The following is a 15,252-nucleotide window of genomic DNA, read 5'->3' as shown; positions in this document are numbered from 1 at the left end:
TGGCACATAAATCCTAAGCGTTGCAGGTTGCTGCCTTGTTGGAGCTTGTCTGAAATTCATGAAAGCCACCATCTCTCTCTATCATCACAAGTGTGCTCACAGTACGAACAGTTAGGTGCTGCATGTGGACCAACTTTGGAGGATCGTTGTTTTAAGCTACCTTACAGGCCCCACTGTGGAAGGGTATACATACAGTAGTGCATAGGGGCAATGCGAACATAGAAATCAGTAATATCAAAAGTAAATGCAATGCAACCTATGAACTTGAAAGTAAGCAACCCACTCTTAGCCCATAGAGTTTCCAAAAATTAACTAGAGAGGACACTGGCACTGCAATCTTTCAGCGACCTGGGAATTATGGGTGTGACATAGATTTGCCTAGTCTTCGTGCTTGCCGATAGCGAACACACTTGTGGCTTTGTTTATTGCTACGTTGTGGTTTTGTTTCAAAGGAAAGAACAAACAGTTTTTCACTTCAGTCGTAAACCTAAAAGATCAAGGTGGTGAAGCGTAACTGCCGAACATTTGCCAATTGTTTAGTGACAAAACAGCTTCAAGCCACGCGAAGCCCAACCAAATGTGAAGTACGAAGTCTGCAAATCCGTGTCATACCCATAATTCCCATGCTCACTCGAGCACTATGCCTTGCAGCTCCCGTAGACATTGGCACCAGAGTTCCCTCTTTTGTATATTTAGGATACTCGGTTTCTTAGCCAAAGGCTTATCATGTAAGGTTAGGGGCACAATAAAATACTTCAAGTGTTCAAAATAACCCACTATGACATGCTTCTTAATTGTATCATGGTTTCGATGCATAAAATGGCAGCAAATAATATCAACTTGATCGCAGCACAATTTAACAGGCAGCAGCAAGACGAAAAAAGTTAGTTTAAGTAATGAGAAAGAAATCGCATTGCTTTATTTTATGTGCATTGTAATTAGTTACGAAATGACCGAAAATGCATTCTATTGGTAACCTCCAGCCAGCCCAACTTGCCGCGAATGATGATTAATTTGATTGACGGGGTTTAACGTAACTAAAGCACGATGTGGACATGAAAGATGCCGTAATAGAAAGCTTTTTCGCCTCCATAGAAAATGCTGCTGCCGCGGCCAGGATTCGATCCCGGGACCTGGCTGCGAATGGATAATAAGCAAGAGAAAAAAAAACCTTTGTTGACTATTTTTTAATATTGCACCTAACGCCTACTCGTACGTCACCCATATGTCCACTTACAAAATTGTTTTACCGGACGCGCCAAAGAGGTTGTTTACTGTTGTACAAGTATTTTACGGGACATGTCACGCACAATAATCGCGTTTAGTGTTGTACAAGTCTTTTACGAGACACATATGTCACGTAAAAGACTTTTACAACACTCTGGGGGTCAATTCTTCAGAATAAAATCGCGTTGCTGCCGGTCACCCGTCAGTCCCTTTCTCTGGCAGTGACAGCGTTAACATGGTTAACAATAAGAAATTCTCCCAAAGACCAATGCAAAAACGCCCTTGATTCGCGCACGTGGCGATATTTGTTTCCATAGGGTTTCTCAGCTAAGAAGGTTGAAACTCTGGTTGCGACTGAGTTTCATGGAATAAAATAAATACCAATGCAAAGATTTATGGTTCGTGCGCGTGTCGATATTGCAGTTATCCTGCAGATTGTGAATATCTCAAAATATTACGTGAAAGCCGAATGGAGGCGTAATCATGCAAATGTCATTAAACTCGGTAAGGCTTTTATTCTGAACACCGCAGTATTTACTCAAATGCAATGCGAGTTTTTTGCTTCCCGATTTTAACCAAATTTCTATTCGTCTATTCTTGAACGCCCCTCACGTTATGGTCTATAGTAAGTGCACTAAGTAGTGGTGTGAGCATTGGGAAAAAAGAAAGCACGGCTTTGTGTTTTTGGACCATTTCCATCTTTCGCACAAAAAACTGCCAAAAATCGACGCCAAAAGAAGACCAATGAAATAACGACACGGACGGTCGCCCGCGTGTGTGCAATGCGTGTGTCTTTAACAAAAAGACTCTCCAGCCACGTTAAGTCTGTAATTTTAAATATTGAGGGAAGACTTTTTTAGCTGTTTTTATGGTAAAAGTGTCGTACCAACTCGTCCAATCTCAGCTTAACTTTCATCAATAAAGGAGCTCAAAATCGAAACCGGAACTGCGCCTAGTCAACCGAAGTCGACTCCGGTCAATCCTCTAGTCGATGTGTGGGAAACCGCGCGTGTTGTTGGGCGCAGGTTTGCGAAGCATGTGCTTGGCTTGTAAAGCTTTGTTAACACGATGCGTTGTCAACTCATGTAATGCAGAGCAAGTTGATTCAGTAGCAGGTTTGACGTGACTGTAGTTAGACATACATGCACGAGTAGCGACTAGAGTAAGTTGCACAAACGAGCGATCTAGCATCATGTTTACACTATTGGGCAAGGTGATCTCTGCGGCGTTTGACAACTTTTTCATCCCTCACGAAGAACCGAAGTGCGAGCTAGAAGACGATGATGTTTCATCTGATGAAGATACCGCTGACTGTACAGAGTAAGTCTACGATTCAAGCATATGGCCTTCTTTTGAACTACATGAACATATCTACTGTGCCCTGCTGACATTCCATCGCCTTCGCGCGAAACGCTTGTCTGATTTTCACTCACGTGCTGCAGTAACCTTTATGGATTTTACTCATTATCTTTTTCTTCTTTTTTCATTCACTTAGGTAATATTTCACTTAACCACGTGTGGCGACATTGACGCGTGGGAGTAGAAGGCACGTTTAATTCGAATGAACTCAGTAGTACATGTGCTTGCGACCCTACAGGAATGGAATGGAATGAAAAAACATGTTTTCAGTCCTGCAGGACGTGCTTAGAGCGTAGTGGGCGTCTCCCACGAAGGGATCGACAGGGAGTACCTGGCGGCCGCTTCGTGGGCCTGCTGGACGGCCTATTGCTGGTCGGCGAGAAGACAGGACGATAGAGCTATATAATTGATTGCCTAAAAACGCTGGAAGTGCTCGTGTGGTGCGATTCTCTTACGGCGAGTCGCGTAGTGCGCTTCGGCGTGTTAACGCACGGAGAAACGATGCTAATCATGTGAGCCAATTGGCCAGCAAGCGCTGATATGATTCGCACAAGATTGAGCGCACATACGTGCAAATGAACGCCGCGACCGCCCGATCACAGCTTGTGCGCTTGTACTAAGCACTGTAGAAACAGTTAGGGTTGAACTTCGGTGTTATATATCTTAAGAACGCTAATAATTTACCGTATGAAAATCGAAATGTCATTTGGGAGAAATTATGGCCAATCTAGAAACATACATTGTGATATCGACTGATGCTTCCGTTCGTGATGAGAAGGCAGGTGTGGGAATCGGTATCATTCTCCCTTGATAGGATGGCCCAATGTCTATCAGCAGTGGTTGTCTTAACAGACTGCCTCTCTGTCTGTTCTGCCTTAAGCGCACCTATTTTTTTTTTTTTTTTGTAGTACCGTAGAGGCATTCAATTGGCTAATTCTCGAACATGCGCGGCTCATTCGATTAGCTGTGGGTACCAGGCCATAGATGTTTATTACTCAACTAATGTGCGGGTGCACTTGTAATATCATACCGCGATGACCCTGTTTTGTCTGTATTGCCCATGTCACAACAGCACGATTTGAGAAGCGTACCACGGCCAATAAATTTGTTAAATCTCTTTTGTTTTTATCGGATTTCCCACAGCTAAAGTTTCCTTGAAAATGCAGGTGGCGTTCGTCTGGGAAGGAAGAAATACGCTGTCTAGTCCCCCCTCTACAGTGAAGGCATAGAAGGTGGTTCAGCCACCTTTCTATGCCTTCACTGTAAAGAGGGTTAATCTCTGGAGCACTTCTTTTTGACGTGCCGAAGATTTTAAATCTGAAAGAAAATAGTACTACAAGAACCTCTACGAAAGTTTGGCTTGAATTTGTCACTTTTGGCGATTCTCAATTTGATGCACCCATTAGCCACTGGAGCATTTTCCACGCTGTATAATTTTTTTTTTTTTTACGGGAGTCTGAAAGAATGGTATGTTAAGCGTAACTTAATCCTGTTGTCTTAGTTACAGCTGTTATTGTTTCTCTAAACGTTTTATTTTTCAACGTGCAAGTTTAAATGATTAATCTGTAATGGCCAAGCAATTCAATTTCAACCCTCTTTCCCAGTAAGTGAATGAGTCTCCTAGGTAAGGCACTGTGTGATACAGGGCCTATCTCCCCGAGTTAGTTGCGCCTAGATGTCCTGCAACAGAACCTTTTAGTGGCGTTCCATCACGGCCGTCAAGCGCTGGAACGCCACAAGAAGAAAAAAAAAGAAAAAAAAAAGCACTTGCTTGTTTGTAAAAGCAGCGTTGCATTTGGGCATAGGAAACTCTATGGCATTGGGTATGGTACCATGAGACGAGAAGAAGAAGCGTTCCAGTGCGGCCGTGATCATGTGCACGCGAGCCGTCAGAACCAGTAGAACAGCCTAGAGTGACGAAAGTTAACGTTTACTATGTAACTCTGTGAGAACAGCGGGACGTCTGCAAGCGCGTCTCGAACTCACGTGCTTATCGAGCCTTGCTGGCGGTCAGTGCACTGCTCGTGGACATGGGCAAACGGTCCAAGAAACGTCGTCAATCAGTCGCCAGTGGTGCGCTGCCTGTGGCACAAAAGGGGGACGCCGCTGCGCCGCACAAGGGGTCTTCAGCTGTTACGGCTTCGGAAAGGCAGAAGCCGTGGTGGCGCAAGAAATCGAAAAGCCGTCGGAAAAGGTACCGTTGCCGCTGCTACGCCTGCGTCCGGTTCGGCACTTCTACTATGGATCATTTTATACGTTAAACTGAGCGTTCCGCGAGCTTAAAGCTAGCGTCGAGGAAGCGTTCAGGTGCAGTTCGCGTATGCCGCGTCGATCGTCCTGTACTGCGCTGGCCTTTGTTATCAGGGACGTCTTGTTTAGCAGATGCTTGGCCAGGGGTCAAAGAACATGTTTTGTTGTAGTGGAGCATACGCACCAACGCGTATGCGCCTTCAGAAGACAACAAAAAGCCCGTGCTCTGCTTGCGCGAGAGTTTGTGCCGCCTCTGCCAGACTTGCCGTACGCCCACTTTCCGTTGCGACCTCGCTGCGACTTCTCGGCTCGAATAAACGTCATCACATTTGGTGGAGGCTGCTGAGATCCCCAAGAAGACCTGGAGCTCCGCTCTCGCAAGTTGCCTGAAAGACTACCGCGAAACATGACTGACGCAGTCGCCAACCAGCCCGTCCCAGCCCAGCCAGCACCATCGGCTGCCCCGTCTACCTGCCCCGGCGCTACTCGCCAGCGGGAATTAACTGCAGCATGTTGATCATACCGAACCGCAGCCGATCCGTTTGCGCAATCCGCGTTTCTGGCGCCCTTTGAACGGGAGGTGAACCTTAGATTTCGCGCAAGAATAGCGCTTTAGTATTTCCGTAAACAATTGTACACTAGAATGCTAATAGAGACGCGCCGCGTTCGTGCTTTGAAATTATTGCTTTCACTCATCTTCGGTTGTGCTGGTGCTTGGCTGCATGGGCTGAATTCGCAGCAGGCCTCGGTGCTGTGTGCGCGCGCACATCATTGCCTTGCTTCTGAGCAGCTGTGTGCGTAACCAAGTTGCGTCCACTGTTATATAACACACGTGTTGAATGTACGATGATGTGGCGGCCGTAATCTTGACGATGGGCTGGGCCTGCCCCTCAGAATTTTTTTTTTAAGGCATAACGAGTGCCCCGAGCAGTAGCTCGTGATAATCGTGTCTCGGAAAATCTGCCTCATAATGACAAGGTTGGTGATAAGCGCGCGAGCCGAAATTCGTTGATATGACGCGAACTGCGAACGCTGGAAACAATAAGCACGAGCGTTACCCTAAATTTCCGCGTATCAATCCGCAAGTACCGTGCCGGAAGCTCAATGTTTTCTTTGGGCGTTGAGTCTTTTCCGTTTTTCCCTCAGCGTGATTGTGCGCAATCGCGATGCGACGCTTCAATGCGGCTAGTTATTACTATTAATCGATCTCACTGCACTAAAGAACCATCCGTACATTAACATACGCAATAAAATGCTGCTTGTTCGTTTCTGTTTGATTCATGAAAAAATAACCGCCGGACGTTACTATGGGGAATGGCGCGAGTGATTCGAAAATTTCATTTTCGCGTAGTTACATTGGACAGGTAGTGCCATCTAGCGGGGTGTAGTTGAACAAAAAAAAAAAAAAACGTCTGCAACTTGTAGCCGATTGCGGGAAATTGATCAATGGCCGCTGTTGCTGCTGTGGCTCCCGCTGCTTTCGGTCTGCTGCTACTAGCGCAGTAAAGCCGGACAACGTTATGCACGGCAACAGTGACGTGAGTCGGTCCGGTCGGTTCGCCTCTTGAGGCGGGTAATTTGAAGTGCGCTAGCCCGATGCGGACCACTAAAAGGTGATTTTATTGCAATACAGGTCCTTTCTTGGCACAAAAGTAACACTACAATGTTTCTGGACCGCAATTTCAACAATCAACATCAACATAAAAGTTGCCTTTAGGGTTCCTTTAAAGTAAGCCTAGTTAACTCGTTTGACATGTTCTAGCATGGGCTGACAAAGCTCTCGTGTAGCTCAAATATATCACTAGTACTTATTAAAGGGCCACTCACCAGGTTTGACAATTTTGAGCTGACAAGCCCTATGCATTATGATCATGAACGCATAGCGCTATGCGTCCATGATCATAATGCCATAATTTGCAACGCTACCCGCCACAGAAATGGGTCAAATTTTAAGATGAACGCTGCTCCCCCTCCCTTCTGCTGGCGCGTGTCCAGAGAATGAGGGCATGACGTACACGTATGAATGGCCCTACGTACACGGCAATGCAGTGACGTTAGTCCTCTACGTAGACAACTCTGGTCTGACGTTGCAAACAGTGGCACGTGACATGGCGAAAATTATTAAACACGGCATGCGTGGTTTAAGTAACTTGTTACTTAAAGAGATGAACAAAGCTCTAGATAAATAATGAAACACAATAAGGGAATGTGAGTGTCTTTTTTCCATTTTTCTCCCGTGAATTGCAACGAGATGAGGGGCTAATGTGTCGGCGTTTCACATGCGCAGACAACCGCCGTGGAACGTTCCTATGCGTTAGCGCAGTCATTGTGCTCATCTATTCTACCACGTCTAAGCCAGCGTTTCCAAACCATCCCGCAGAAATAGGCAAAAGGCCACAAAATAACGCTGGTCAACAAAGCAACGCCGCTCGCGTGCACAGGGGTTGGACTTGTTTGGGGACATCACGCACACACGTCACACACACTTGACCTCTTGGTCAGATGCCTGAGAAGTTGGGGAAGAGATTTGGCTTGCGAAGGCTACGCAGAGGAGCGGCAAGGGTTTCGAGCTCGCCTCCTCTCATCCTCGTTTTGTGCCGCTTCAAAAAACCCATTTTCTCCTCTCGTGATGAACCGATTCAAAACATTTTTGTGGCAAAAATTTCTTTATTGGACACCCAACTGTCTAACTAAAATTTGGTATGGGGCCTGGCAAGTGGCCCTTTAAAAGCTTGTAAATAGGAAAGTCTTATATGGGCACTGTCACAGGGACACCCTTTGCAATAACACATCTTTGTGTTGCAAGGTCCTGACACAGTTTTGCTGTGTTCATGTGACCAGCATTGCTACCATGTTTGAATATAACCGGAATAAGAGTGCATTCTTTAATTCAGAACACTGTTTAGGTATTCCTCATTGATGCAAGGCAGTAGCTTATTTCACTTGCATCGTGGCTTTACAATGACCAGCGTTTGAAATAACTTTGTCATGTTGTCACCCTCTGTGGTGCCTCAGCAAGAAGGGTGTCACATTGACGATCTTGAGTTCAATTCCTAGCCACAGCGGTCGCACTTCGATAAGGACAAAATGCTAAGAACGCCAATGTGGTTAGATTTACACCCATATACTTGCTAAGAGGGATAATGTAAAGCGTGATGAAGCCTACAGAAAGTATTTTATATGTCCCGTCGCTCCTTTCATATTATGAAAATGATGACTGCGAAAAAAAAAAGCCAGGCCTGCACGTAAGGCGCAGCACAGTCACAGGGAAAGTAGCACTCATTGGTTAACTGCTGCAAGCACACTTGCTGGGTACCCACTACGGCATTAATAATCATAATTTCTGAGTACTAGGCTGGCATTCTTCATGTTATTCTTTGTCATTCTTCTGAGAAGCGTGGTATCGGCTAAACACATTGTGCCAATTGTTCATGCGGTGGCTGATGATGAGGAATTCTGAAGCGAGTATGCGCCACAGTTAATAAGTTATCAAGAACAAGCTTTTGTAATGAGTTGGAGTATTGGACGACCCACTCGTTATGCTATTTACGATGTGTGATGCCTGGTTGTTTCGTTGCTTTTATAAAACACTTTTATAACTCATATTAACGCGATTCCTTTCTCGACATCAAGCCTGCCTAAGCAACTTTGCGAACAAGTCCCAAGCACCGGTTTGGCTCAGTGGTAGAATACCAGGCTGGCACACAGCGAACCTGGGTTCGAGCCCCACTGTGTCCTTAATGTTTTTTATTTAATGAGCTTTTTTTTTGATACTGGTTACGTCCACTGACGGTAGACAACTACAGCGCCGCACGTGACTCATGTTTTGATCGCGTAACAGTTTTCGCTATAAAAGCAGTGTGCAGTGTAGTGTCTCGCCTGTAGGTTCGAAGCCCATGTCATGTTTTTCTCTGCCTTTGCTCTTGCAGGAACCAAGAGCCTAAGTATGGGCGGGTCACACACTTGAACACCATCCGGCAGTACGGTATCATCAACGAGGAGCACTTCTTCAGGCTGAGCCTTGTATCAGGCGAGCATGTGATTGTGTCCACCAGGGTGCTCTTCCGCCTTGATGCCTCTGGCCGACAAGCTGTACAGGTGTCAGTGCTGCCCGAGCCGTCGCCTTCGAGCATTGTGGCCAAGGTCACGAAGCTGGAAAACCGCTTCCTCCACCTCCTGGACTCTGCCACTCCTGTCCAGCTTTCGGTGTGTTAAAAATGCGTGAGCTTTCCTCGTTTAGGTTTCCGACAAAAGTATGCATCAGTGCATGTGTGTGTGTGGGTCTTCGAACAGCGTGGCAGGATAACAGTCGGCACTGGGAGAAACGAGGCCGCTCGCCATTCAACCGGTGTCCTGCCCTACTGCGTTCGATCATATACAAAGAGCACTGGCTGGCAGTGGCCAGTGGTGTTGGCTGAATAATTGCTGGTGTCAGCTAAACAGTGGCTATGGTTAGTGTTTTGCTATGTTGTGTAGGTTTAGGAATTTAAAATGTCCATGCAGCTACCTCACAGTAGCTTTTGCATAAGTTGTTCTCACCCGTCAAATGCCACTCACCTTCAGCTCATCTTCATTCACCTTTGTTTCCACTTGGTTCACTGCATTTCCTTCGATCGTCCTTATGCACTTATTATTGCTTCAAATCACTTATACCCTTACTAAATTAATTCCCCCTCCTGTACTTCATTCTGCATTGTGCTACCTGTTTTACAATCTAAAAAATGATTTTTCATGCTGTCAGACCTTGGGTATTTTGACTGCCAAGACCATATAAAGTTCTCTCCCTGATAACCAAAGCTGTTTGCAATCACTTAGTATTTGTGGTTGAAGAAAACAAACTAAAATTTATTCATAATTTTAATAGTGACCGTTTCATTGGACAAAACATTAAGCTTTATTTGTGGAGGAGAACTAGACGCAGGAATGTTGTAGGGTTCTCACAACACAGCTCCTATTGTCAGAGAAATTCTGAGAAAAATATTTGATCTCTTATTGTAAGCCGCAGATGTTGTTCTCAACGTAACCTTTGTTTGAGGTTTGGCAACATTGAAGTGACTCTGTGCTCAGGTTATGGCCCAGAGTGCTTCATTTTCAAAGGAAAGTTAAGCATATGAATTTGTTTGAAGCTTTATTTTGTTGCCATTGACCATAAACATTTCTGTTTCTATCGTTAAGCTATCACTTTAAGTTATTCCATAAGTGGTGAGTCACAGCCAGAATGTAAAAAGAGGGATACGATTTCTGCAATTTTTATAATGGTGCGAAGCACTGTTGGACCACAAAATCGGCTTTGGTGCTCCTAGGTGGCATATTTACAAGCTGCTTGCCATGCCCTGAAAGTGAAGCTGCTTCATACCTGGCACAGGTGAGGCATTTGATATGGCCAATATTTTGTGTGCAATTTGCTGTTTTAACATCAGTAATGTCATTAGGAGGGTCACTAGAATGCTAAAATGACATCCTAACTATTTCAGTTGCCGAAAAATTGCCAAAGTTGGTGACTTTTGTATTAAAACTTCAATACCTCTTCGTCTGCAGGCAGGGTACGAGCCGGATTTCGAGGTGCGCTCGGGCGATTGGGTACGCCTGCATTTTGATGAGAAGACCGGCAGTGCTAGAGTGGTCGAAGCCCTGCGATTGAAGGACGTTGTAGGAAAAGTGACGCGTGTCACATCTACAGGTGGCATCATTGAACAACAGGTGAGAAGTTGCTTGTCCTTCTTTGTCTTTTAATGCTCTTTCACAGCTATTGAAACAACAGATGCATATGTTCAGCGCACTATTGTAGCCAGAAATTTTTTTTCAAGGGGTGACGTATGTTGTGTGTTTTTGCATGACTGTATATGTGCATATGCATAAAAATATTCTTTAAAATCCGAGAGGGCGGGTGTCTCGAACCGCTCCCTGACTATGCCGCTGGTTCCACTCAGTCATTGCTCTCAAAACGTGTGGCTTCTCGCCCTAATGTATGTTTGAAAATTAGTGCCCGAAAAGGAAAACGTAGCAAGACAATGCCAGTGTTTGTGTATGCACAGACTGGACAAATTTTATACACCCACCACATCAAAATGGATTCTGATTGCACAATTTTTAAAGAGGCCCTGAAACACTTTTTCAAGTAACCATAGAATGGATGCACTAAAAGAGCTAATTGCCTCACAAATTCAACGCCGCGAAAATTTCAGCAATCCGTCCAGTACGAGCGGAGGTAAAAAGGTTTGTCGCACGTTGCAATCACATTGTCTGTTCTCTCGCCCTATCGAAAGCGCTGGAAGCTAAGCAGGGAGGGATGACAGGGGCAAAGAAAATATGTCACGTGCGGCTCGTGACCTTGAACAATCTTTTTTTCCTTCGAATATGCGGTTTTTCCAGTGTAATCGCAGGCGGACGCGTGGACACGTCGCCGCCTGTAACGACCGAGCACGCCATATTCAAATCGGCCAATGGCTGCTAGATGACCTTCTACAAGTAATTTTTGAGCATCAGTCATTTGTCGTGAGAAAAAAAAGTAATTTGTAGCAGACCTTAATAATTTATTGTGACTTCCAGGCTGCGTGCCCCATTATAATATTTCGCTCGCATGTTCTTGGGAGCCTCTACTACGGATCAGGGGTGTTTTGTGACCATGCCCAAAAAGTATTGCTTGCTGTCCTAAAATGCCGAAAGAACAGCAACTTGCCTGGAGATAAGACAAGATAAATCTAGACTCGTGCAAATATGAAACCTTGATGTTTCCATAATGGCTTAGTGTGATAGTGCTAATATCAACAGCATCTGCTTGGGCCAAGAAAGTTATTTCGTGAAGACAGATTGCATTCTAACAATGCCCAAAATGAAGTTTGGCAAGATACAAAAACTTCTACCGTGCTGCAGCAGCCCAAGTTAACAATATTATGCTTTGGAACTTGAGAAGTCACCAAACCATACTAGTACTGTATTTCTGGTGCAGTGTTTTAAAAAAGAACAAAAGCATTTTTTTTCTCTGTAACAGTCAGTCTTACTGTGAAGATATGTTAATATAAATTTTTGGAGGAATGTTTCAATTAAAACCCAATATAGTGTTTCGCTTTAGTGTCCTTCTGCATGGTTGCATCAAAGGCTAAATAAAGTACAGTTGAAACCCTTTGTAAGACAACTACTGAGGAGCAATTGTTGTCTTTTGTGTGAGGCATTTCTTGTAAGGAGGATACCACATATGCATTTTCATTATATTAGTGCAGGCACACTGGTGTCTCTTAAACCCATCTGTGTCTTACATCAGTGTCTCTTATAAAGAGGTTTGACTGCAATAAAATACCAGAAATGCACGTGTACTGATTATTAAATGTACAGTATTGTTTATGTAGAATGGGAATTAGTGGCAGCACCTGTCTGGTGTATGTCTGAAGACCGACTTAAGGGTTCACGCAGTGAAGGTTCGCATACAGCTTCAAAAGTGTAGCGTGTACGAAACTGCGCTTCCCAGATGTATGTAGATTGTTCACGTTTTCATACGTGCGTTCCTTGTTGCTGTTGTTATTTCAGTGTAAAACTCCCTCCTTGTTTCACCTTTTTTCACTTTTGTCAGATTGCATTCTCAACGGACCAGTGGCCAACTGAAGCCCCGAGATTGCAGGTTGGGTCGCAAGTGGCAGTTCATGCCATTGAAAGCGACCAGGGAAACCTTTCATGGCGGGCCTTGTCGCTGGAGGTGTTGGACAAAAAAGCAGCGCCAGCGGCACCATCGAGCCCTGCCAGCCAGAATGGCATCATCGCCAGCAAAGTGTATGTGCTTGTTCGCCCATGATTGGGCATTATGTGATGTGATAGTCTGACACGACTCCTTTAAAAGGCCAATATAAACAGACCCTGGCTTTCGTTTTTCGCACCTCCCGAATGAGACGACTGATTCGTACAGATAACCGTGATGGTCACAATTTGCGATTATAGTCGTGCTGCACGCCACGCGGATACTCTGTTTCAAAAAGCGATTCCCACACCCTTCTCTTGTGCTTAATCAGTCCTTTTCACCCACGAAGTGGCGTGAAGTTTACTACGGGCAACGTCACGTAGCACTGACTTCTTCAATTGGTGCTCCCCACTATGAAACTGTGCCCTGACCATGCGGGGATACGATTCTGGCCACGCAGTTGCAGTGCGTGTCACGTACTGGAGTATCCATTGGAATTTGTATCATTTAGCTTGCAGGGTCACAAAAAAATATTCATATCGACCAAAATTCATGTCGCCAACAAATATGAAAAATCAGTATATGCCAAATTAGTATGCTCAGTATGTGTCCAAAGAAAACAGGTGTTTGTTCACCATTTCTCGGGGCTACATCAACATCGTAGATTGCTCTGGATGATCACCAGCAGTTTTTAAATATCAGCAATCATAGTGGTACTTTCAATATGGCGTGCCTAACATGACTGCCATATCTTCCGTCGCTGCTCAGGCAGCACTTGTTCGTATCTGTGGGTTGGGGTGAAAATCTGCTGGCACGGCCGTACTATAGCACATTGAGGGAAATGGGGCCTTGCCTGAGGTCGCAGAAAGATCTGTATAACCCTAAAATTCGCATATTGCGAAGGTCCCAATGTATTTTTTTCCCCTCAACAATGCATCGCACTGTGCTTCCTCACTGCACCATGTGCAAGTAACTGACATTGAGGAACCTGTGGAGGAGCCCTGCGGGGTTGTTGGCCATGTGCCCTTGTAGTCGCTGTCATGTTGACAGTGTGGTAGTAGCTAAGCCTACCTCTGTGCATGGCGGAGAAGTGTTTTGATTGATTGATATGTGGGGTTTAACGTCCCAAAACCACTATATGATTATGAGAGACGCCGTAGTGGAGGGCTCCGGAAATTTAGACCACCTGGGGTTCTTTAATGTGCACCCAAATCTGAGCACACGGGCCTACAACATTTCCGCCTCCATCGGAAATGCAGCCGCCGCAGCCGGGATTCGAACCCGCGCCCTGCGGGTCAGCAGCCGAGTACCTTAGCCACTAGACCACCGCGGCGGGGCTGGCGGAGAAGTGTGGGGAGGCCAAGCAACAAATCAAATCTGAGCATAATGGTTAATTTCCTCTAACTAGTATTACGCCACTAATTCGTGAAATTCTTGTGGCAGCATGTCTACATCAGAAAAGCAGGCAGTTATCTCAAAATCTCAAATTTACTACCACGGGGTTGTATACTGAGCCGTTAAGCAGAGTCATGGCAAGATTTGGAATGGCTCTACGTAATTGCCTCTGTCCTGTAACACGAGCCATGCACACATGGTGGCGAGGGTAGCTTTGCCTTTTTGTATTCTCTCTTGATAGTAGGATGTGATGTGTAATGACAGTAACTTGATATCTCTTGCTAATGAATGTTGATTAGAAATAAGGGAATTTTATAAATAAGACTTTGTAATATTCAAAAACTGCACTAGAACATTTGTATTGACTGCATATTTGCCATAATTTGAACCATCATCTAGCTGCCACTGATTCTGTTTTGAGTTCACCTTCAGTTGACATTCCAGTTTCAAATTAATTAGTTTTTCTACAAAAACAGTGAATTGCACAAAGTTACACAAAACTTCCACACAATCTGCTCGGAAGCTACTGTAGTTTATAGCCACATTTGTGCTTTTTTTTTTGCTGCAGTTGTATCCCAAAAGGCATTGATGTGACCGAGGAACTGGACTTCGGCCAGGTTAGCCCAGGAGAAAGCCGCAGTCGGCAGATTTGCATCACGTGAGTTAATTGGTTCCCATCACAGTTGCTTTTCATCGCAGTTCTGTGATCATTCTACCTGATCAAAGTGGACCACGTTCAAAATTTTTTGTTGGCCAAATTTGCAGTAGATTTAATGCTTGTGTGTAATATGCAGTACTGTAGGAGAAGTGTTGGCAAGGAGAAGGACAAAGCTAATTACTGACTAATAATAATTAGAAGCCCTTAATGGCACCTAGGCTGTGTCCTGCTAGTATTTCACATGAACCTGTTGGTTAGCAGTTAGCAGGTATGACGGAAGTCCCGGCACATTGGCACATATGTATGTACCCCCTTCATTGTGTTATTCACAGGAATAAGACGGACAGGCCACACTTGCTGGTTGCATGCAAGGTCAACTCTGCAGCCAAGCATGTGGCACTTGCCAAGACCTTCCAGCCTCACTTGATAGGATCAGGTGACAAGTACCATTTGAACCTCATATGTAAATCCAGGTAAGTAGCCTGTTGTAAAGCTCAACATGCGTTCCATTCTGCCTTAGTGGCAGAGGTGAACTTTTCTACCTCGCGCCATGCTAAATGTCGCACCATACCACACAAAACATGGCTTTTTAGAGATAAAGATCACTGACAATTGCGATATAGTAATGGCTACTGCAAAATTTGAGTGCTGTGTGATTTCGGTGCCATCTACATGCGCTAATTTAGCAGCAAAA

At 45.0% G+C, this 15,252-nt stretch overlaps 1 protein-coding gene across 2 annotated transcripts in view; it reads left to right on the top strand.

Annotated features, from left to right (window-relative positions):
• Positions 1–2,043: 2,043 nt before the first annotated feature.
• Positions 2,044–15,252, top strand: part of LOC119169581 (putative helicase MOV-10) — a 43,589-nt gene continuing 30,380 nt past the window's right edge. Inside the window, exons 1-6 of one of the 2 annotated variants that reach the window (XM_037420621.2) lie at positions 2,044–2,547; positions 8,766–9,042; positions 10,375–10,536; positions 12,404–12,600; positions 14,469–14,558; positions 14,891–15,031. In XM_037420621.2, coding sequence (XP_037276518.2) covers positions 2,420–2,547; positions 8,766–9,042; positions 10,375–10,536; positions 12,404–12,600; positions 14,469–14,558; positions 14,891–15,031 — 995 coding nt within the window. In that variant the 5' untranslated portion in view covers positions 2,044–2,419. Of the gene's footprint in view, positions 2,548–3,888; positions 4,781–8,765; positions 9,043–10,374; positions 10,537–12,403; positions 12,601–14,468; positions 14,559–14,890; positions 15,032–15,252 lie in introns of those variants that run through there. The other variant, XM_075875203.1, reaches the window with a different exon arrangement.

This window comes from Rhipicephalus microplus, chromosome 2 (genome assembly GCF_043290135.1).
Source record: "Rhipicephalus microplus isolate Deutch F79 chromosome 2, USDA_Rmic, whole genome shotgun sequence".
In the NCBI taxonomy this organism is placed as follows: Eukaryota; Metazoa; Arthropoda; class Arachnida; order Ixodida; family Ixodidae; genus Rhipicephalus; species Rhipicephalus microplus.
The sequence above is the reverse complement of the archived record's forward strand: the minus strand, read 5'-3'. Positions and strand labels throughout refer to the sequence as shown.